The sequence below is a fragment of the Pecten maximus genome, chromosome 6 (assembly GCF_902652985.1).
Source record: "Pecten maximus chromosome 6, xPecMax1.1, whole genome shotgun sequence".
In the NCBI taxonomy this organism is placed as follows: domain Eukaryota; kingdom Metazoa; phylum Mollusca; class Bivalvia; order Pectinida; family Pectinidae; genus Pecten; species Pecten maximus.
The window spans coordinates 32,915,365-32,941,138 of NC_047020.1; the positions used below are offsets into that span (position 1 = coordinate 32,915,365).

Genomic DNA, 25,774 nt, shown 5'->3' on the forward strand with positions numbered 1-25,774 from the left:
AGCGATAACAAACTTCAATTGTCAAAATACAAGATGGCTGCCTGTCGGCCATGTTATTTTCTGTTTGGTCTCAAAATGCAATATGCATAACTAGGCACCAAGGGGAACCTATATATGAAATTTGAGAAAGATCTCTTCAGTACATTCTGAGAAATAGCGATAACAAACTTCAATTGTCAAAATCCAAGATGGCTGCCTGTCGGCCATGTTGTTTTCCAATAGGTCTCAAAATGCTTTATGCATAACTAGGCACCAAGGGAAACATACATATGAAATTTGAGAAAGATCTCTTCCGTACATTCTGAGAAATAGCGATAACAAACTTCAATTGTCAAAATCCAAGATGGCTGCCTGTCGGCCATGTTGTTTTCCGATTGGTCTCAAAATGCAACATGCATAACTTGGTACCAAGGGGAACCTACATATGAAATTTCAGAAAGATCCCTTCAGTACTTTCTGAGAAATAGCGATAACAAACTTCAATTGTCAAAATCCAAGATGGCTGCCTGTCGGCCATGTTGTTTTCCGATTGGTCTCAAAATGCAATATGCATAACTAGGCACCAAGGGGAACATACATATGAAATTTCAGAAACATCCCTTCAGTGCTTTCTGAGAAATAGCGATAACAAACTTCAATTGTCAAAATCCAAGATGGCTGCCTGTCGGCCATGTTGTTTTCCGATTGGTCTCAAAATGCAATATGCATAACTAGACACCAAGGGGAACCTACATATGAAATTTGAGAAAGATCCCTTCAGTACTTTCTGAGGATTAGCGATAACAAGAATTGTTTACGGACGGAGGGACGGACGGACGGAGGGACGGAGGGACGGACGGACGGACGGACGGACGACGGACCACGGACGCAGGGCGATTTGAATAGCCCACCATCTGATGATGGTGGGCTAATAAACTTTCTAATCAAAACAGTCACAGCAAAAATACATTTTTCCTATTTTGTAGGTACAACTCTATAACAAATTTCTGCATTAACTTAATTCAATCTATTTTCAAGGTATCCCATATCTTTTGTGATTTTTTCTATCCTCGAGAAAACAGCAACAAGTAAAACCTCTAGAAAATTACAGGCTTACAGTGACCATTTTTTTTAATGTGATATCTTTCTAAAGTCCAATATGTCTGCCAACACAATATGGCCTAAGTTATTCATTATAAGCCATGTTTAGGAATGCTTCTAATTCTAAGAATGTTTTGTTCATGCATGTACTACTGTAACAGATTGTGGTCTGACCAGAACCTACCTCTGGAATACCAGATCCACATGCGTAGGGGGCGAACATGCGTACAAACATCGCAGCAAGAAAGGCGAACAGAAGAGCCCACAGGATGTATACAATGTACTCAACAATGTAGTACCCTCCACTGTTGACATCCTTACCGGCTCCCAATAACTGTGACCAGGAATACCACTGAAAAAGAGAAACAGAATATTATACTGGTAATGAGAAACAGAATACTAACAATGGTAATTACACTGACAAAGAGAAACTTTAAATTATACTTTAGTCTAGTGATGAGAAACAGAATATTATACTGGTAATGAGAAACAGAATACTAACACTGGTAACGAGAAACAGAATATTTTACTGGTAATGAGAAACAGAATACTAACAATGGTAATTATACTGACAAAGAGAAACTTTAAATTATACTTTAGTCTAGTGATGAGAAACAGAATATTATACTGGTAATGAGAAACAGAATACTAACACTGGTAATGGAAAACAGAATATTATACTAATACTGGTAATGAGAAACAGAACATTATACATGTACTTGTATTATGGGTAACAAAATACAGAATAAATTTAATGAGAAATATTTATTAACATTATACTTTAGTCTGGTGATGAGAAACAGAAAATTATACTACAATGTAGTAATGAATAACACAACACTCATAATACTGGTAAGGAGAAACAAAATACTAAACTTTTAATCATAAGAACCAGAATATTTTATATGATAATGATTCATATGTAACAGCCAATTAAAATTAGGTATATAAGGTTTTTTTGTTTGTTTTTGTTTAACGTCCTTTTAACAGCCAGGGTCATTTAAGGACATGCCAGGTTTTGGAGGTAGAGGAAAGCCGGAGCACCCGGAGAAAAACTATCGGACTAAGGTCAGTACCTGGCAACTGTCCCAAGTAGGTTTCGAACTTGCAACCCAGAGGTGGATGGCTAGTGAAAAAGTGTCGGGACACCTTAACCACTCGACCACCTTGGCCCCTATTTGATAAGGAAGAATGTGCATGAACACAGTCTTAATTTAAGAAAATTTTGTGAAATATATTACTCAAATATATGTCTATAGAATTCTCTGATGTCTAGTATGATATGTGATCAATCACCTTCATCAGAAAGTGTCTTACAGAGAATGTTTATTTATTTGTTTGTTGGGTTTATCACCTCGTGAACAGCAAGGGTAATTTAGAGGCAGTGTCTTATTGTTGTAGCTGGTGGCTACCTCACTGAACAACATACGGATGACCCGCTACATGCCATCCTGAGCAATTAGGGTAATTTATCTTGCCTAAGGACACAACCATGACAGCACAGACATTCTAAGCTTCTCAAGAAATATAAAAACTGCCACACGTAGGATTATCAAACAGCGCACCTCGGATCTTCATCTGAGGTTATGTTGGCCAGTCCCCTGTTTACAGAGGAAGGTGACAGTTTACTACCTTTACTTGTCATTGAAACAATTACTGGATGACTGGATGACCATGTACACAAAAACAATACATTGAAGAAAATGTTGACCTTCTTTCATTTAAGCAAATGTCTCCTGAAGAACTTTCTTGATCCACATTTGAGATGTTGTCTAGCGTACAGAGACAGTTCCTACCTGTGAACATCCACTATTATTGAAAAAGGAGTTGTTTGCAGACCAGCAGCACTGTTCCTTAGGGAGCCAGAAGGCATCTCGGCACACCCCTTCTTTCAGATCAGACATCCATGTGGCCCCAATGTCAATCACCCCGGCACAAGCACCTGCCAGACAGACAGATTACAGACATAAGAGTCAGCAAGCAATGGCTTCCACAACATAAAACCGGTAATTGGTAGCTTGGCTATAGTGAATGAGGATGTGGTGAATGTAGGATAAGTCCAAGCCATTTATAATTATAAGAGAAATGGCTCATAAAATCTGTACATTATTTTCACATAATTCACCTAATATAGAATTTAGTCGTGTAACCTTAACTTTATGACTTCTCCATCAGATCAGATACATAGAGCTTCATCATTATTTTCTAAAAGTGTACCTACTGAACTATCAATAAGAATTAAGTGAACACAATGTAGCATTTCACTGCAGGCAACACTGTGACCTGGACATTAAACTTCTGACCTTCACTGCAGGCAACACTGCGACCTTAACATTCAGCTTCTGACCTTCACTGAAGGTGATACTGTGACCTTAACATTCCACTTCTGACCTCTAACAACTCTGCTAGTCGTTTATTAAAATTGTACCCATTACTCCTAATCCTATAACAAGGTTTCTGACCCTTGAACTTCACTATTTGAATATAATTTATTCCTTATGATTTCAATTTTATTTACATAACCAAAGATTTAATAATGATTTAAATTACTGAATCAAAATGACCATCACAACTTATCCTACTATTACAGACTAAAACTGGCAGAGGGATCCGATACATAATACATGATATAATATATATATACATGGTAATTCAAGATCGTGTACCATAGGAAGAGTATGATTTTAGATATGGTTCAGTTTTCTGCTGAGGAATATGATTTTCAGTGAGTGTGAGTTTCAAATTCAAAAATATTTAAATGGTGTCAAAAATAAATCTCAGGCTAAGCATTAACAGGACAATCCCTCTGACAAAAAGCACTATTAATGTCCGAAGCACAAAACTGCATGTAGTTTTTGGTAGTGATATATACCGAAATGAAACACACATGGGTAGCCTTATCACCGGATATATAAATTATCCTAACATGTCAGATATATAAATTATCCTAACATGTCAGATATATAAATTATCCTAACATGTCAGATATATAAATTATCCTAACATGTCAGATATATAAATTATCCTAACATGTCAGATATATAAATTATCCTAACATGTCAGATATATAAATTATCCTAACATGTCAGATATATAAATTATCCTAACATGTCAGATATATAAATTATATAACATGAATCCTACCTGCAGCCACTCCCACTAGTAACACACACACCCAGCCAGACCAGGCATCATGAGCACTCTTCAGTTTCTCCAGAAAGCCTTCCTGCTTTTTCTTCATGATATGACGGTGCCGCATGCGGTCCCTTGCGATGTCTCGTAGCCAGTCAATGGTGTGGAAGTCATCATACTGGCCGATACCTGGGGGCAAGTCTTCCAGCGTGTCCATAATATTAGAGGAGCCTAAAACACAAACACAAACATACAGTTTAAGCCACATCAATATATCCATGAACTTATAATGGGGAATCTATACTTTAAATGTATCAATATTTTCTGCAGGACCCAAAATTTAAGCTAAAAAAGACATTAAATATTATGACATCCTGTCAAATTTGAAATGGGCTTCAATTTACTTATAACTGATATAATAATTTGTGACCAAGAAGTTGTCGGTATCTGATTATAGAAAATATGCTGAATCCATGAAAACATTATCAGTGGATATTGTTGACAACACGATAATGATCATGATGATTAATGTACGATCTAAAGGCATTATTTTAGGTGTCCTTTTCATCAGATGTTCAGTTAAACTTAACAAAAATCATTCGACTGCATTCATATGCATCCATACTTTGATAACATTATTAACTCCCCTGATATAATGTTATTATCCCCCGATATTGTCATTATCTCCCGATATTATATTATTACATCCCCTGATATAATGGCATTACCTCCCCTGATATCATATTATTTACTCCCCCAACAATATGCTATTACTTCCCCTGATATTATGTTATTACCTCCCCCCGCTATCATATTATTACCTCCCCCCGCTATCATATTATTACCTCCCCTGATGTGATGTTATTATCTCCCCCGATATCATATTATTACCTCCCCTGATGTTATGTTATTATCTCCCCTGATATCATATTATTACCTCCCCTGATGCTATGTTATGAAATCTCCCCTGATATGTTATCACCTCCCTTGATGTAATGTTATTACCTCCCCTTGATATAATGCTTATACCTCCCCTGGTGCTATTGATTTTTTTAACTTGTTCTGCAACTATTGTAAAATAAAAAGTCTATAGCAATACTGTATTATATCATTGTCCAGACAACATTTCAGCCATTGCCTGAGGATAGCCACAAGGACTACTAATGCAATGCTTAACTGTTTAACTATGTCCTTATGACACTTTTTGTTTACATTTTTACTTATTACTTTCCTATTTTATATAAATTTTGAAATTGTATGTACCAGTATTCTGAAGTTTCTGACTCAGACATTTATAAGGTAAACACATGATTTAAAGAACCTAAAGACCAAATATGAAAAATTGAAATATTCAGACTGAAATTTTCCAGTTAAGTTAACTGAGATAAGACGTTGATGTACAATTGAACTATAGTTGTCATAGAACACAGTACTACAACCTAGCATTGTCAGCAGTGTGATTTTTTTATTCAGCTATGAGGCTGACCATACTTAAACAAGAACAGAAATATATGCTAGCGGTTGATTTTATGTGACAGTATTGTGTCCTAAACTTTGACGACTCCCATCCTGTTTCTCAGCATCCCTATTTTCTATCCAATCAGACTTGTCTTATAGGCTGTCCATATCATCAATGTTATATTCCCTCCAGAGGCTTGTTTAATGTAAAACTTTTGCTCAGACTGTCAACACAAAACAGTATGCAGCCTATGCATTTTTATTTTTTCCCCCCCAGAAATTTGCAAGGCAATTATTTTTGCTCTTTTGCATTTGATTTCCATCAATAACAGTATGAATCTTGTCTCTCATCAACCCCTTCATCCATATCCTCTAGACTTTTATTCAGTAAATCACCAAACAAACCTCTCATAGAATCACTGCCAGCAGATTCTCAAGCTGCCATCATTGCATGAAATGTAGGAAGTGACAAAATTTGAATTTTTGTTTAAGTAAGCTTTATAAGCAATATATTCTTCCTACTGTCTCCCTGACATTCTGACATTGTCTCCCCTTTTGCCTTTTGTTGAGCGGTCGCCCTTGCGAGGATTGAGGTTTTGGGTTATGTCCCCTGGCAGACACATACCAGAGTATACGAAAATGGTAGTTGCTACACCTGTGTAATACTCAGCACTAAAGCTGGTGGCCTTTCAGCAATAATAAATGGAAGACCATCCTTAAGTAACTGTTGACAGAACCTTAAGCGATATATATAAACTCAAACCAAACTTACTGTAAATGTATGTACAAATGTATTTGAATATGTTCCTTAATTACACTTGTATTGTGGGGAAGTTAGATTATCATTCTTGACATTGGAAATATCAGGTTTTTCTTTAGTTTAAGTCATGTGATTATTAGTACCAGGTGGAATTTTACGAATGAAAATCATCACATGTGGCCTGGACGATAAAGGAAAGTACTAACAGCTATAATGACTAATGTAATAGACTACCTGTCAGCTCCATTTGAATGTACTGAAGATAATTATCATGACAAAATCAACTTTATAACCCATTTACGCTCCATTTCACGACCATGGTTTTTAAGTGTGGTGCTGGACTCTCTTGGATCAGAGCCGTCACTCGATCAGAACCCAGTGTGTTCATTTCCTCCAACACCATAAACCCACTTACCCATTCTCGTAAATACATTGATTTTTTCATTATCAATACCTACAGTCGATGCCTTGTACAATTGTCACCAGTCTCAAAGAATTCGTACATTTTTTTTTCTTATCAGATGTTGATAGCATTTAAGATAAGCACGACATGGAGAAAAATGTGCTGCTCATACAATATCCGAAGAGGCTGGTGCAGACATGAACTTCCTTAAGAACAACTGGTATAAATAAAAGCTAATGATTCACAGCAGTTATTCTAGGGCCGCTGATTTGAGAATAAGAAACGAAATTAAGAATTCATTTGTCATGATTGAACGTGAGTTTCAGAACAATCTCAGCTCAGAGACAGAAACTTGATGTCAGGAATGGTGGAAGCTATCAGAATGGATTATAGGAAGACTTTTCATGAATGATCATCGATTAGAGTCAGAATATTCAAACATTGGTAAATCTGTTTGAAATTGGATTGAACTAATATAATACAAATACAGATCTTGGTTGAGGGCAATTCATGGTTTTAAGGACCTGACCTGGACAATATTCCCGGAGGCCGAGGGAGATATAGTTCGGGGAAAGTCTGTAAAACCATGGATTGCCCGAAACTAAAGTCTGCATTTACTTTATTATATGATTTACCGGGTATATTAATTTAAATAAAGAAAAGAAAAAAAAAAAAAGGAAAGAAAGTTCCTTTAAAATACCTCATCACATCACCAGGAGGTCAATATCACGTTTTGCCAGGTTCATAGAATGTTATAATGACCTGTGCTAAAAATACACATCAGCACACATGACATAATTTCTATTTTTAGCAGGAGTCAATATATATATAAGATATATTTCTTATCGTAGCATTATATTTCTTATCGTAGCATTACAAAATACTATGTTATGTGAGGTCCAAAAACAGGGAACAAGAGGACATGCTAAAAAGTAACAAGAGGATACTAATTAAAGAAAAAAGAAAGTTCCTTAAATATATACCTCATCACATCACCAGGAGGTCAATATAACATTTTGCCAGGTTCGTAGAACGTTATAATGACCTGTGCTAAAAATACACTTCAGCACACATGACATAATTTCTATTTTTAGCAGGAGTCAATATAAGATATATTTCTTATCGTGGCATTACAAAATACTATGTTATGTGAGGTCCAAAAACAGGGAACAAGAGGACATGCTAAAAAGTTATTTCCGCAGCATTATATCTATGACATATCTATATGGCAGAAAGCAGTTATGTCAAACATGAGGAATCGGTTTTCAATGCCATTAACATAATAGAAAGAAGTTGACAAGGAGCTAGCATGAGGAACAGAAATTTGTTTTGAATGCTCATTAAGATGATCAAAAGGATTGATTTTGAACAATTAGAGAATCGGCATTGTTATTTCCAGGGCGAGATGAAATTACAAGCAGATGGACTATAAGATATATATCTTATATTTTCAAGGTGACATAAAGTCCAGGCATGTAAAAAAAATGTACTGGAATGTAAAAATTCCTTCAGAGGGATGATCGGTCAACGAGATGACGCTAAATGGATTGTTAAATGCATTTACCATAAAATTCTACAATTATCTAAAGACTGAAACGATGAACAGATAACGAGATCAGGAAAGCTAGCTTCCTGAAAGACACCAATGACCTAGTATATCGTGGATTGATTAAATCTGTCCTTTAAGTAGAAACAAACTATGTAATCAAATGAGCAGAACCTTAATGTAAATGTCAATAACATTTGGAAAGGACCACTGTGTGGAATGAAACACTCATTGTCTGGGCCCAGTCGTTCAAAAGGTGATTAGTTTAATCGCTTGATTAGTGAAAATCTCATTTAATACTTCAAACCCTGGGTGTGTAGGAAGAGAGACTAATTCAGTGTTCAGATATAGTTTTACCAGAAATTATATCATCAGGATTTTAATATTGATACTTAAATTGTGATCACCTTCTGAACAACTGGACACTGATTAACAATTATTATTGTGAAGCTTTAAATATAAATTCTATAATCAAAGAAATGGAGCAAAATATAAAATCTATCCAAATAAATGGTGCCATGCATTTTCACAGTTTTCCCATAAAAAATCAGCTAAATTTACAACAAAATTGTTGCAAAGATATATCATGTTTAATCATAACTAAGACTGATTAGAGAAATGGAGCCAAATAAAAAGTCTAACCAACGATATGGGGCTATAAATACTAAAATCAAGAAAAAATAAATCAACAAAATTTACTAGGACAATCCCAAAGAAATGAAGCTCAAAACACTACAATTTAATTAATCAAACAGAGTTAAAATGTCATAAGTCAGATGGATAGACTGACAGTAAAAAAGACAAACATTTTGTTAACCTTTCCTGAATGACGTCCTATATGGTTTTAATATTGGACATTGTCAGATACAGGATTCTCAGTTATGGTTGGGGGTTGGTTGCCAAATTATGGGGGGTCCGGGGTTCCTGGGAATTTTAGCAGGTAAATGCAAAATCCTGCATTCTAGTATATTTCACAATAGATTCATAGAATTTTAGGGGGGCATGCGCCCCCCACACCCCCCCTTAAATCTGCTAGTGGTGAAAGCATATTATAATAGCATTTATATATATATAATATGTATATATCTATATGGATTGTAAACTTTTCTTTAGGTAGTAAATGTACTATATACTCTTGTACACAATTTACATAGAGTCAATACAAGTTACTGATAACGGCGAGATTACTGACCGTTAATGTTACACAAATTAGTCCTGTACCAGTCTATGAGCAGCTGACAGATTGCTAAATATGGAAAACAGACCCTTAATCTTGTAATAAATCAATAATTGATCCCTGTAATTACGCATAATAGGGAGCGTTCTAACTATATACATCAGCCTTATATTGAGCATTAGACAATCTGAGGAATAATTTCCCACATACATTTATAAAACAATCGACAAATTATACCACCGGTACATACAGAAATGGGCTTTTGCTGAAACTTGGGCACACATTATCATCTAGAAAGACATTTTATTGAGATGTTTTTCTTTCCAACATGCTCCTAAAAATCATGTTACTACAAAATTCCATTTCATGAAAGAACTTTTTTTTTCATCTTTATCCTAAATATAATAGATAACTATAATTTCCCATTAACAGAGTTTATATCACACTATATTATAGCGCTCCTTAACATGTATTGATTACTAGGAACAATTTCATGACATGTAACTTGATCAGTCCATCTCTGTATATCTACATTAATCCTATAAGTACACTAGCTGCCTGCCGTCAGACTTAAATGGTATGAATTTCTGCCTATTACAAAGTAAATCAAGGTCCTAAATTATTATCATTAATTTGAAACTTTTACAAAATGTATTAATATATATACCAAACCGTATAACGAATTTCAGATATGACGAAATATTTTCTCTGGTCCTGTGAAATTGATATGTTATCAGCATTTAATTACTTCTGAAACAACAGAATGCACATTGACGTTTGACATTTCTAAACTAAATATCTTTAAATATTTAAATCAGAGTACCATAATCCAGCTACACGTGCACTTAATCAATTTGCTGTGAACCAAATAAGTTTGAGTGAAAAATATACTATACCGGTCCTGATTTAAAGATTTTTTGAGAAATATGGAATTTAATCTAAATCCACAATCACTTTCTACTTAAATGATGGTAAACATCTCACATGAAGTACTGTAAATCAATATTGGCCGTTGTAACAACAGTATATATATACTCTACCTTCCCCGGGTGATTTGGGTCCATTCAGATCCTCGTAATTATCTACACATTTGTGGTACATTTCCTGGAGAGCGAACATGGCTCCATGTGACTTCTCCATTGCGAAACCTGACTCGCGTATACTAATATATATCACTAAAATATATTAAGGCTCCAAATTCCAATTTCCTGGATTGGAAATATCTTTTGTTTGACAAACACTTATCAAACATAAACACAATATATATCTGTAAGATATTTCATGCTCGTGGCAGTTTGACGGGTGACCACTAAATACCAACATCTCTCTGCTGAATTTCCTTTTTGAATAATCAGGAAACTTGCACACCAATTTCAAACACACCACAATCAAAGTGTTGACATCCTAAAATGCTGAGAATATGAACTTTCACAAGCTTTTATATGAAGGACTTTTTTTTTTAATTCGATCTGTAAAAATCAAAACGTCAATTCATCTTCCAATTTGTTTCTGCCAAATTGTGATGTTTTTAATCCAAACATTGTTGAAATATTCCTCGATCTTAATCACTTTCAAGCTTGAATCATTTCATGAATTTGTCACGACATTCCTTAGCATGTCATCCTGAACAGAATCTGGGTCAATAGGGATAAGCACGCTCCATCATTCTTTTCAATTTAATTTTGTAAATCAACGATTAAATATCTTAAGTTAAAATTGCTTCAATATATTATCAACAGGTTACACATTATTAAGGGACACACTTGGGAGAAAAATCTTCATCCTACAAGGAATAAGTCTCCTTTCACATTCACAAGTGGTAATACAACTGAAGCATATAGTGTACAAGCAATAGCAGTCTATCCTCTATTTCACAAGGAAGTGCTGGCATATGGCCGCAGTCATGAGGAAAACGATCGCCACTATCTACGGTCAATCAATAGGTCTAACTAGGGTACTGTCAACCGACCAATGTGGTGGACGTCACACAATTTGGACCGACTGTGATGGGAGTTATCTTAGTTCACTGTGACGAGGACTCACAATCAGGCCTTATCTCAGTGACTGACGTAATGGACAATCTGTGTGGGAATGTAACAATATTTCAAGGCAACCAAATACATACTATATTATGATGATGTTTGCCTACAAAACTGTGTCATTTATGATGCTATGAATTTCATATCTAGATGATTAAATGCTTAAAATACTTCCACAGAATTTTATGATGTACATAGAATAAACTTAAAATTAGCGCATCACTGACGAGTTCTTCATAAAAAGCATGTTATTATATTGTAACTGCAGTCTAATTTATTTTGGAGTCTAATACGTTTTCGAACTAAAAAGTGATAATCTAGTGTTAGATAGATTCCTTTAATAAAAAGGTGTGAATGGGATTGGAATTTATTAAACAAATTAAAGAACTTAATTGATATGTCATTTAATTACTATACAAATTATTTAGAAACGATAATTGAATACAGTCAATTTTACATAGAAACAAGTATGAGATTCTATTCATCATATACCAGGTACACACAATGAACATGAGATATAAGCGAAAAACTCTCAAACCAATTTCCCTACCTATGAGAAAGGCAGTTTTTGTCTCCAACAGGTTAATGTTGTACACTATACTGTGAAAACTAGGTGATATAATATATATATTAATGATTTAACAATAAAGAGTTATTACACAGGTGTCTTAGTGCAGGTAATTAAGATTAACATAGGCCAGTTGTGTAATATACCAGGTATCATTACTGATGTCCTATAAAATTCTGATCCCCATGAAATACCGACCCGGGCAGTATTTTATGGGGGTCAATATTTTATATGACACCGGGGTACATGTATTTTGTAAATGTGACATGTATTTCAGTGCTTTATTTTTGTACTTGGCAGCTTTACTTGTCAATATAGAGCTGAATTGTTTGTGTAAAGGTAATTCTCAAATTTGTAAGCCAAATGAAACCTGGGAAACATTGTATATTCCATTACACTGCATCCCTGACCAAGAGGATAGCTTTTGTTCCATCATATGTCAACCATAAACTGATCACAAGGGGCCACTTTCATAAAGTTTCCATAGGAGCATTACATAATTTAAGGTGGTTTAAAACTCACATTTTCCCCTTAAATTCTGTAATCAAGAATTTTTTGAGTTAAGGAATTTCCTTTCCTGTTGAAATTATTAAGTCAAGGAATTTATTTAAGTTGAAACCGAAGGGGCCAGATCAGTCCGTGGTTACACAATTGTACACAGCAGTACTAATCTGTTCGGTCTGTTGCTCCAGATGCATTTTGTCAATTCTCAATTGTTCCATAAATACATTCTTGCGTAATATTCTAAAGGGAAGAACTACAAATGAGTGCAAACTGAATAAATAGAAGCTACAAATATGCATACATATTTGTGTTTCTGTGAAATGGCAAAAACACCATAATGTCCTAATCTGATGACAATTATCCTCAAACAGGAATCTTTACAAAAGCATCACGGAGAGAAAAGGTCGTGTAGGTTGAAAGTGGTAGCAATATGTATGTAAATACGGCCAGACAACAACAGGGTCCCCTCCACTAGAAGCCATCTTTCTCATCCTAGTTCTGGTAAGCTTTTCGCCATGAAAATTCAAGAGGTATAATGAGATTGATCAAACAAAGCTATTAGTCATTCATGATCAACGAGAAGCTTGGAACAGGGAGATCAGATGTGCGGTGGACACATCAAATGTCCCCCTTCATTATGACAGATCAGAAAGTGGACAGTTTGGTCTGAATACCGAACGGTCATCTTTTTTTTGGTTAAGTATGGTGACTCCAACAGACGTGGCCGGATCCTTTCTGGCGATATACAATCTATATGTAAAACTAGGCTTTACTGTACACATGCAGGCACTTTTACATTATATGAATGCAGACATATAAATTGGAGTCTAGATGATACACATATGCTGTTTAAATAAAATACTAGATATTGAACTCTATGCATGCAAGCTACCGGTACATTAAAAGTGGGATTCACCTTAAACCAATGCATGCAAATAAGGATATTTTCTCAAAATTTTTTTCTTTAACTTTCTTGAATTAGATTATCATGTTCTCTCAAGATTATTTTAGAAAATTCATGACTTTTGCAGTGAATTAATTCAAATATACTCCAACAAAATTTCTTCGGGTTATTAAGAAAAAATAAATCTACAATTTCATACAAATTGTATCTGTTTACAAGCAATGCACAATTTAATTCTAGAAGCTGAAGAGTCAGCAACTCTGACAAACATTACAGAGGAGATGCCTTCTAACCTATAAATAGAAAGAAAAACAGCATTCATCAAGTATTGAAAGAAAACGGCTGAAGTAGAGAGGTTGATGATGCAATGAAACTTCCGCATGAAATGTTTTCTGCATTCATAGTGATTTGGCTTTCATTAACGTTTCTATGGTGCTTTAAATGCGGGAGAAAGCTGCGCTCAGCGAGAGGACGTGGCTGACGGCTAGATAGAGCTATAAGGATCACTTAACGTTGGGTGAACTTAACAAGGGTCTCTGGACCTGCCATTTTCTTGTAAACACCACCGCTGTCTTCTCAGGCTTAATCATCACACACAGGAGCACAGCAATAAAAGACTAAACCACTTAATTGTAAGCTTGATGATATCTACGCATACAAAATGTTCCTACATTCTGTTCTTCTATAGAATTAATTAATTTGATTAGTTTCTTCCAGCAGATTATGTAAAAAGAATTAATCCATTTTATTCAGCTGTGAAATAAGTGATATATAATATAAGTATGGTGTATGGTTTGGTTTTGTATTGTTTAAAGTCCATTTAACATCACCTAAGGTCATTTAAGGACAGCCTTCTCCTGTGTGGGAGTTTTGGGAGGCTGTGGTATAATGTCTGTGTTTGTCTCCCAGCTGTAATACCGCGAAACTGATGTTGACTTTACAGGGCTAGGGAACAGAACCTAAAGCCTTCCTCACAGGGACAAACGCTCAACTAAAGACCAAAAGTGAGGCAGTGTTAAGGGAGACATTTAAGGCAGAAGAAAGTTGTTTAGAAAGAGAAGACAACATCCCAAATTTAGTCGCCTTTAAGATCATTCAATATGCATGGGGTCATATGACACCACGAAACCTCAGCAGTTCCTGGGATTAGCTAGTTACATTGCATCGAGACACTCACTCCGGACACGATGGACATGGATAACACTATATGGCCCAAAATGTTGATATTTACCTGTTGTTGACTTGCAGTATGAAAATAACTTTGCAATCTGTTGCAAACCATAAACATTAAAGGACAGGTATGGTCCCTGAACAGGACAACTGCTAAACTAAACAGGTTATCCCTCAGTTCATAGTGGTCACCTATTGGCCATTAAAACACTTGGTCAAACACAGATAATGACATCTGATAATATTTTGTTTTATAATCATGGGTAAATCTAAACTGAGAGAAATAAAATGTAGTTTCACAAACCTGCATTCAGATAAAGCAGCTATTCAAAGGGTCACAATGTATAGAATTATAAGGCCTGCAGGAATCATTTTTACTGTCAGTTATCAAATTTGTGTATGTGTTTAGTAATTGATATTTTAGGCTATGTTTTAAATAAATATTTTGATTATTTTGGCTTACAAGAATTGAACTGAAACTTTAACTTCTGAAATATATATGATTCAAGTATCTGCTATATTTAGCAGGTCATGATAATTGTCCAATATCAGGATGACAGCAGACAAAATTGGGCTAGTTAATGACCATATTTAATTTGTGATGACCAAGCTTACAGACCATCAAAAAAAAAGAAGACAAATTACTAGTAATTGTGGTAAGAATAAGATAAGCAATGGTTACCTAAAACTTTATTTATTAAATTATATTTATAGTTTATCTGAGGTGAGTGAGAGATATATTTAAAGTTGAATTGGTATAAAAACCTTAAAACTAATGTAAATTACACATTTTAGAGGTTATCTTATTTTAACTGAGAGCATTAATTATGAAAACACTAATTACACTTTCCTTATATTTTTTGCTACAGTAAGTATTTTGGGTGTGTTATTTTATCATTCTGCTAATCTGTTTAAGTTCAGTTAAGCGCTAATATTTGCCTCAGCAATAATACCAAAAAAGTTTAAAGAATATAGTCTCATACAAGTTACAGGATTTTTGGTAATTACAGGATGTTTCAGTGCAGAAATATTGCATTACAGGCTAACGGCTAGGAAATAAGCAGCAATAGGACACTGGGCAACAGAATACTACAGGGATACAGGAACTGTAGGGTTACAGAAAATACAGGGTTACAGGAAATACAGGGTTACATAAAATACAGGGTCATAAGAAATACATGGTTACAGGAAATACAAAGTACATGGTTACAGGAAATACAGGGTTACAGAAAATACAGGGTTACAGGAAATACATGGTTACAGGAAATACAGGGTTACAGGAAATACATGATTACAGGAAATACATGTTTACAGGAAATACATGGTTACAGGAAATACATGGTTACAGGAAATACAGGAAATACATGTTTACAGGAAATACATGGTTACAGGAAATACATGGTTACAGGAAATACATGTTTACAGGAAATACATGGTTACAGGAACCACATGATTACAAGACCCACAGAGTAACAGGAACAACATGGTTACAGAAACTACATGATTACAGGAAGTACAGGGTTACAGGAAGTACAGGGTTACAGGAAGTACAGGGTTACAGGAAATACAGGGTTATAGGAAATACATAGTTACAGGAAATACATGGTTACAGGAAGACCAGGGTTACATGAAATACAGGATTATGGGGTTATAGGAAATACAGGGTTACAGGACCTACAGAGTTACAGGAAATACAGGATTATGGGGTTATAGGAAATACAGGGTTACAGGAACTACAGGATTACAGGACCTACAGAGTTACAGGAAATACAGGATTACAGAAAATACATGGTTACAGGAAATAAAGGGTTACAGGAAATACAGGCATTATATTCAGAGTAAAGTTTCCAAGAATACAGGCTGTTTTATGAAGATAAAAAGAGTCTTAGAAAATACAGTGTTTTTCAGATCCACGCCAAACAGCTATAGCTAGCTTCCACTCAGTTCCCATGTACATGATGATAATTAAAACAGATTGGATGAAGTAAACATTCGATTCTGAAATGTCCTGGTGAAAATTCACTATTGATTGGGACGACCATGAAACTTTACCAGCCATGTCATCAAAGGCCTAGATCTCATAACAGACAAAAGAGAAGGACATCCGTAATACCAATCCCCTCAGCAACGTTTGATATGCGACATTGGCGAACGTAAACTCTATATCTTAATTCCTATTTGGCCATATATAGCACTTAAAAATCAGTGGGTGATTTAAATATATATGCATATGTATTCATCAAAGAAAGATGTTTTATTGAATGCTACATTTAAATATTGTATTGATTCCATCATAAGGTAGGATCGGTCTTATTGCAAGACAATGAAAGAACATGTCAGCAAGTTTACTCAACTGCTATCATACGTGCTGAGCTTATTACCAGGAAATTCTGAATCAGCTTATTTCAGAATATTAATGAACAAAAATTTATAAAATCTTGATAAACAAAACCAGGACTAATATATTGTTATCATCAATGCCATTCTCTGTTATCTGTAGTAATATCACAATTTAAGTGCTATACATGTTAGTAAATCTGATACATCTATATACATATACATTGTATATACCTCTAGACAGGTAGGACTTGATGTACGATGCGATCGGGGTGTGTTCATCCAGCATGTTGTATTGAGCTGCACACCCATTACCATGAGATATCCATTTCTTTTTGTCATCCATGATGTCCACCTTAACTTAGGGTAATCAGTTCAACAGGTTGGTTACAGCTGATTCAATAAAATGCTCCTTTTTAAAAATCATTCGAAAGTCTAACACAGTGACAGTATAATACTGTTTTCCACACATTTTCTTCAAACTTAATTTGCATCCTGTCTGTTTCAAAGTCCTTGTGTCATCTAGCTAACATGGATGTTTATCTAATAATATTTCCTGAGTCATATTATGAAACTTCCTTGTTTTCATGTACTTTTTTATTAACAATTAATACAAAAAACAAAAGTAACTATATTCTGATGAGAATTTCAGTAATATATTATAATCCAGGAGAGTTCCAACTGTCGTCCAAATTAGGCCTGATCATTTTTGCGACTCTTGTATAGGCAACCTTGAAATTCTATCTTATAAATCTTAATATATTAAAACTGTTATATTTATTTTTTTATAAAGACAACCATCAATTCCATCCTCTTTAATGCTGTAAGTCTTGATCTCATAGAAACCACGATTTTCATCCTTTATAATTCATGGTCTTACTGGTAAATCTCTGGCCAGTCTGCAAACAACAATGACTTATAATTCCCTCCTCTATTATTCAAGTAGTCTTAGTTACTGTAAAAACCCCACATCTCTGGACAACCATGAATGTCATCCTCTGTATTTTAGCATCTAACTGTAACAATTTCGGATCTCCAGACAACCATGAATTCTGTCCTCTATACTTAATTGTTAAAACTCTGGATTTCCAGACAATCATGAATTCCATCGTCTATTTTAAATCTTCAGATCTCAGGACAAACATGAATTCCATCCTCTATTTTAAATCTTCAGATCTCAGGACAAACATGAATTCCATCCTCTATATTTTAGAGTCTTCACTGTTAAATCTTTGGATATCTTTAACAACCATGAATAAGGTCCTCTTTTAGTACATTGCGTTAAATCTCTGTCCTCTATATTTATGATTCTTCACTGTTAAATCTCTGAATCTCCATCAGACAAACCATGAATTCTGTCCTCTATATTTTAGAGTCTTCACTGTTAAATCTCTGAATCTCCACCGGACAACATTGAATTCTGTCCACTGTTATACATTCCTTATATATTGCTATATAACTGGACAATTGTAACTTTTATCCGTTATATAAATAGCCATAGTAATATCCTATGTACCAGATGTCCAGCTTCAGGCCCTAAGCCAGGTCATCAGGCTTTATCTATATAAGGTTTTAGCCATTTAATACTAATACTATATACCGGACCATAATCAGTTACACACCAATAGTTATAATCCACTTGTTACTGAAACAGCTGTTGTTGTACAGTATAACCATGCACCAGTATCAAAATTACTAATACTTTGAAATTTGACCTATCAGGCTTCCTACTGAAATGTACACCAACACACAGTGGAATAGCTCTAGCATTCAGATTATGACATTAACAACTTTATCTTGATGTAAACACCTGATTATTGTTTGACTAAATCATATTGTCTTTCGATTCACACACATTTATTATCCTTGCATGTCAGGGAGCTGATATGAGTATTTTCCCCCAATCTTTTTATGAAATAAAACTAATTATCATTTTCAAAACTACAACACAGTAGAAAATATCTGTAAGACATAAATGTCCCCGCTGCCACATGACACCCCGAAACACAGTTTTGTGAGGATTGCATCAGCAGTTCCTGAGATTAGCTGGTTTAACATTGCATCAGGACGTTAACGGGAATTAAGGGACCGGACTAGATGTGAAGCAACGCCTCAGGACAGGAAGGGACAGACATGGGTAACACTGTATGCCCCCCCCCCCCCCCCCCCCCCCCCCCCACCCAATTAATGGCGGGGGCTTAAACATTCACTGTGGAACTGTTTTCGGCACAATTAGAGAATGATATGCTAAATACACAAATAGGGTGTATTTTCTGGGATACACCTCTAAGTGGGATAAGGACTGAACTTTATCTTAACAAAGGGTTGAACATGTTTTAATAACAAGAGATCCCAGAGGGATCTTGGCGCCCACCATTGAATGATCTTTATAGGTTCTATGTCAGATTGATCTTTTCTCTACTTTTCCCTTCCTCTAAGTCTTACTAATCTGTGTAAATTCAGAAACAGCCCTCTAGTACTTTTCAAACAAGGGGAACCTATATATAAAATTTAAGATTTAGCGATAATGGCTGTCTGTTGTTTACGGATTGGTCCCAAAATGCAACACCAGGGACCAAGGGGAACCTACATATGAAATTTGAGAAAGATCCCTTCAGTACCTTCTGTAAAATAGCGATAACAAACTTCAATTGTCAAAATAAAAGATGGCTGCCTGTCGGGCAGGTTGTTTTCTGACTGGTCTCAAAATCCAATATGCATAACTAGGCACAGAGGGCAACCTACAAATGAAATTTCAGAAAGATCCCTTCAGTACCTTCTGTAAAATAGCGATAACAAACTTCAATTGTCAAAAAAAAAGATGGCTGCCTGTCGGGCAGGTTGTTTTCTGACTGGTCTCAAAATCCAATATGCATAACTAGGCACAGAGGGCAACCTACAAATGAAATTTCAGAAAGATCCCTTCAGCAATTTCTGATAAATAGCGATAACTTCAATTGTCAAAATCCAAGATGGCTGCCTGTCGGCCATGTTGTTTTCCTATTGGTCCCAAGATGCAATATGCAGAACTACAGACCAAGGGGAACTTACAAAAATGTTCGAGAAAGATCCCTTCAGTACTTTCTGAAAAATAGCGATAACTAACTTCAATTGTCAAAATCGAAGATGGCTGCCTGTCGGCCATGTTATTTTCCGATTGGTCTCAAAATGCAATATGCATAACTAGGCACCGAGGGGAACCTACATATGAAATTTGAGAAAGATCCCTTCAGCACTTTCTTAGAAATAGCAATAACAAGTTTCAACTGTCAAAATCTTAGATGGCTGCCTGTCGGCCATGTTGTTATACGATTAGTCTCAAAATGCAATATGCATAACTAGGCACCGAGGGGAACCTACATATGAAAATTTGAGAAAGATCCCTTCATTACTTTCTGAGAAATAGCGATAACAAACTTCAATTGTCAAAATCTAAGATGGCTGCCTGTCGGCCATGTTGTTTTCCGATAGGTCTCAAAATGTAATATGCATAACTAGGCACCAAGGGGAACCTATATATGAAATTTGAGAAAGATCCCTTCAGTACTTTCTGAGAAATAGCGATAACAAACTTCAATTGTCAAAATCCAAGATGGCTGCCTGTCGGCCATGTTGTTTTCTGATAGGTCTCAAAATGCAATATGCATAACTAGGCACCAAGGGGAGCCTACATATAAAATTTGAGAAAGATCCCTTCAATACTTTCTCAGAAATAGCGATAACAAACTTCAATTGTCAAAATCCAAGATGGCTGCCTGTCGGCCATGTTGTTTTCCGATTGGTCTCAAAATACAATATGCATAACTAGGCACCAAGGGGAACCTACATATAAAATTTGAGAAAGATCTCTTCAGTACTTTCTCAGAAATAGCGATAACAAACTTCAATTATCAAAATCCAAGATGGCTGCCTGTCGGCCATGTTGTTTTCCGATTGGTCTCAAAATGCAATATGCATAACTAGGCACCAAGGGGAGCCTACATATGAAATTTGAGAAAGATCCCTTCAGTACTTTCTCAGAAATAGCGATAACAATCTTCAATTATCAAAATTCAAGATGGCTGCCTGTCGGCCATGTTGTTTTCCGATTGGTCTCAAAATGCAATATGCATAACTAGGCACCAAGGGGAGCCAACATATGAAATTTGAGAAAGATCCCTTCAGTACTTTCTCAGAAATAGCGATAACAAACTTCAATTGTCAAAATCTAAGATGGCTGCCTGTCGGCCATGTTGTTTTCCGATAGGTCTCAAAACACAACATGCATAACTAGGCACCAAGGGGAACCTACATATGAAATTTCAGAAAGATCCCTTCAGTACTTTCTCAGAAATAGCGATAACAAACTTCAATTGTCAAAATCCAAGATGGCTGCCTGTCGGCCATGTTGTTTTCCAATTGGTCTCAAAATGCAATATGCATAACTAGGCACCAAGGGGAACTCACATATGAAATTTGAGAAAGATCCCTTCAGTACTTTCTGAGGATTAGCGATAACAAGAATTGTTTACGGACGGACGGAGGGACGGACGGACGGAGGGACGGACGGACGGACGGACGGACGACGGACCACGGACGCAGGGCGATTTGAATAGCCCACCATCTGATGATGGTGGGCTAATAAAAACAAATCTTGATGTCCCTGATCAGAAACTGTTTGACTAAATCTGCCTTATCAGAAACTGTTTGACTAAATCTGCCTTAACTGCTAGATTTTGTCTCTCCGTGATGTGAGCTTTATATATATACCCTGGGTCAGTATAATAACAATATACATGTACATTTCAGCTATTCAGTTCAAATGTTAATATCATCTTAATTATCATTATTGTATCAATTTATAACTTTGTCCTCTAATTACCTACAAACTGAAGATGTTGTTATATCCAAAAATAGTTTTATATCCATGTCAATAGCGCTCTACAAACTATTTTGAACATTTTTCAGATGTTGCTTGAGTTTTCCATTGCCCCATTTAATTGCCATCCTTTTTTCAGTTCTGTCAGTTAATTGATATAACATCATATTACACCAGTGCAGGTGGTCAAATTATATAACAAACTCATAAAAAATTCATTAATACAGCCTATACCAGGAATATGGTCAATTTGGTTTGTTTTTGTTTAACGTCCTATTAACAGCCAGGGTCATTTAGGGACATGCCACTGGCATGTCCCTAAATGACCCTGGCTTACTCTGGTTTTGGACATGGAGGAAAGCTGGAGTACCCGGAGAAAAACCACCGGCCTACGGTCAGTACCTGGCAACTGTCATGGCCCATATAGGTTTCAAACTCACAACCCAGAGGTGGAGGGCTTAGTGATAAAGTGTTGGGACACCTTAACCACTCAGCCACCGCGGCCCCTGAATATGGTCAAATTAGCACAAACATCCTGATCTTTTCCCAGGAAAAAAAGGGGGCCGGTGCACTTATAGGGGCAAGTGAACTTATAGGTTGAATATAGTAATACATTTTTACATCCACTTTAAACCTGTGAAGCAAAACGTTTTTACTTCAATTATGATTTCGGTCAAACCAAGATAATCAAAACAATTACTGTAGCAATTACAGGAACCAAAACATCTAAACTAAAATATAAGATGAATCACGTAAACAATTTTTATCGCCACCTTGATTTACAGGTTCTGGAGGCACCCATAGCTATATACTACAGTACAATCTTCTTATATCAGATTACACCTACAATCCCATCATCATGCCTATATGAACAACTGATGTCACCAAAGGTTCGGTGTTTAATACTGTATAAGAGTGTAGTAAGAATAATCGCAAACCAGCTGTTAACAGTAAACAGTTGTTCTTAGATGTGGTTTCTCCCTCAAACCATGTCGCTACACTTAGAGGCAATCAACATTTAAATGTCAACATTTAATCTGGGGCTGAAAGCCAGCTTTTAGTGGAGTCTATTAAAAACATTCTTACTTGCTTTAGATTATCCGAAATAGGGTTGATTATAAACAGCGTTCAAACTATCAGTAGGTAGAAATTTTTAGTTTTTAATTATTATTCCCTACCTGTCTCGCTTTGTCAGTACATTAAGTTTTAATCAAACTCCAAAATTCATGAAAACTTAAAGTATTTTTTCCCCCCAAAACCACCAAAAAAAAAATCTCCACAAAATAGTATGGTAGCACCCTGCAGTATACATTATAGACATTGTTGCAAAATCACTAATCCTCCAAAATTTACCTAAATATGTCAGTTTTACCCCAAAATCGCTCTTTCTGAAAAGAAAGAGTACAATTGTAGTAGATATCTGATTTATGATAGAATTAATTTGTAAATCAATTGGAGAAGCAATAAAGATTAATTATCAATTTATCAAAAGCTAAGGTTTATAGCCCAAAATTACAACAGAATTTTTTTTTTTTATGTAATCTGTAGGGTATGTTGTGATGTCCATACTACAATGCAACTATATACCAGGCTTGGTTGATATATCATTGTTATACAGAAAGTGCGTGAGAAACAAATCTAGCATTCGCAATATAATTTTTCGTCTTTCTTTTCCTCCTCTATCATTTCCTCCATGATCAAAAAATTTATAGTCCCATTCCTTAATTATAATCTAACATGGTCCTATATTATGAGGTTCACTCCCTTACGAGTCATTGAGTCATTTCAGTCAATATTTCCCTTTTCTGGTTTTGCACATCCAGTCCATGATCCATTTCTTTGATAAATACATACCTTTTTTCTATACAAAAAAAGCCATTCCTCTTATTAAAGTGATTTATTCTGGGTCTATCACAATTTAACTTTTTTTTTTTAAATTATTAAATATATATTCCTTCAATCAATTTCTAAATTTCTATATACAAAAAAATGTACATGTATAGCAACTTGATGTTAAGATGTACAGAGTTATCCCCCCTCTCAGTGGAGTACACTGTGAAGACAAAGTTGCTTCATGATCACTTGTAATACTATATTGTCTTCATGATAACGACACATATCATCCATCTTGATCAGGGTAACATTTCTTCATGAATTCAGGTGAATGTTTTTGCTAGTACAGAAGATATATTTGTGAAACACTGCTCCTGATTTGACAGAAATGGAGATAAATTGTCAATGCAAATTTGTTCGTAGTCAAATGATATCTGCCAAAAGCTATTTTTTTTTTATTTTATTTTCCAAAATTACTGTACTGCATTGCCATTTAATTTTGCCATAAAAGAATTGTTATACAAGAAATAATATGTATCCTATCACTTTAGAGGAGTGTATGATAAACTCAAATTAAAACATGTATATGTCGGTTATATTAATCTTTCGGCTGGATTATAGACAGCAGAAGCCTGTACAGATTAACTTCTTAATACTGATAAGCTATCCCAAGTCACAGTACAGCCTTTCCCAAACCAAGCTTATAAACAACTTCTATTTACATCACTCCGAGTGTAAATGTACATTTGAACGTAGATAATTATATGATTATTGATACCCAGTTAATCATGAGAGGTCAAGTCAATAATTACCCCACAAGGTCATGACCTCATCATATCAGGTCATGCACATTATACATGAATCCAATATCTAAAATCGGTCACATTTCTATTGAACTTTCAATTGCTATATATACACTTCAGCTAACATTATGCCATTTCAATTAGGGTATATGTGTTGGAACTTAATTTCAGTGATTGAAATTCCACTTTTAAAATGCAATATGTCATCAATGTTGGTTGGTGGTTGGACACCTAATATTTCGTCATCTATAGTTCTGGAATCAGGGGCTTGAGCAGTTTCTTGAGCATTGAGCTAAATAGTGAATGACTTCTTATGCTTAAAATGTATTACCTCCGGTACGCTCTCTCTGTATGCTTGATTGCTGAGGAACAATATGAGATATATACAATCACATGTATGAGTAGTGGGGAATCCAATGTATTTGGGGTAATATTCAAACTTATTTCCATTTCACTCTCTTATGACAAGAAGTCATATGGGTGAAAACAAAAGATAACGGTAAATTAATGGTTTGATGTTAAAGAAGAAATATATAACAACGGATGGAAAATCTAACAATTTGTGAAAAACAAAAAATACTATGGCGAAAAACACTTAATAAACTGTATACAGTCTACATGTCAGACACAGTATCATTGGACTTGACAGTGATAGTGTATATATATATGCTCCACATCTAATATTAGGATGAAACTTCAATTCATACCTTCATTCTGTACCCTAATTATAAACTGACTATTGAGTCTGTACATGTGTATAGGGAATCCCCTGACCCCACACTGTGAAGGTCACACCACACTTACTGTTTAGGAATGGGTCCTTCTCACCATCCCCTTCCTCACTGCCACTATCCATAAGATAATCTCCCGTATCACTGAAATAGTCCCGTACTTCCATTTTTACACTTTCTATGGAAGTTGAAGATATCAGTCTTTGAATTTTCGCCATTATGATAAAGATTCAATGTGTATGTATAGCACTAATTCTTCCTGATATTTGATATCCTTTTCTAAGTTGGAATTTAAAATCCAAAACATATACCAAAAGATTTTAAATTTAAATCTCTGTCATACTGAATCTTCAAGAAAGTCAAGCATTTGAAATTGTATATCCATATCTTCGAATTCCTCACTGGCAAAAAAATAATTGCACCAATTTAAAACCTTAGTAACGAAGAAATATAGTTTCAGGTTCTTCTACA

General features: G+C 35.3%; 1 protein-coding gene across 9 annotated transcripts in view; it reads right to left on the minus strand.

The window, feature by feature from the left end:
- LOC117329569 (H(+)/Cl(-) exchange transporter 3-like) overlaps positions 1-25,774 on the minus strand; it is a 71,834-nt gene that overhangs the window by 33,908 nt on the left and 12,152 nt on the right. For 8 of the 9 annotated variants that reach the window (XM_033887576.1, XM_033887573.1, XM_033887572.1 and 5 more), the window contains exons 3-5: positions 4,225-4,443; positions 2,877-3,022; positions 1,265-1,432 (exon numbers count right to left, since the gene is read on the minus strand). In XM_033887576.1, coding sequence (XP_033743467.1) covers positions 1,265-1,432; positions 2,877-3,022; positions 4,225-4,443 — 533 coding nt within the window. Of the gene's footprint in view, positions 1-1,264; positions 1,433-2,876; positions 3,023-4,224; positions 4,444-25,376; positions 25,537-25,774 lie in introns of those variants that run through there. The other variant, XM_033887575.1, reaches the window with a different exon arrangement.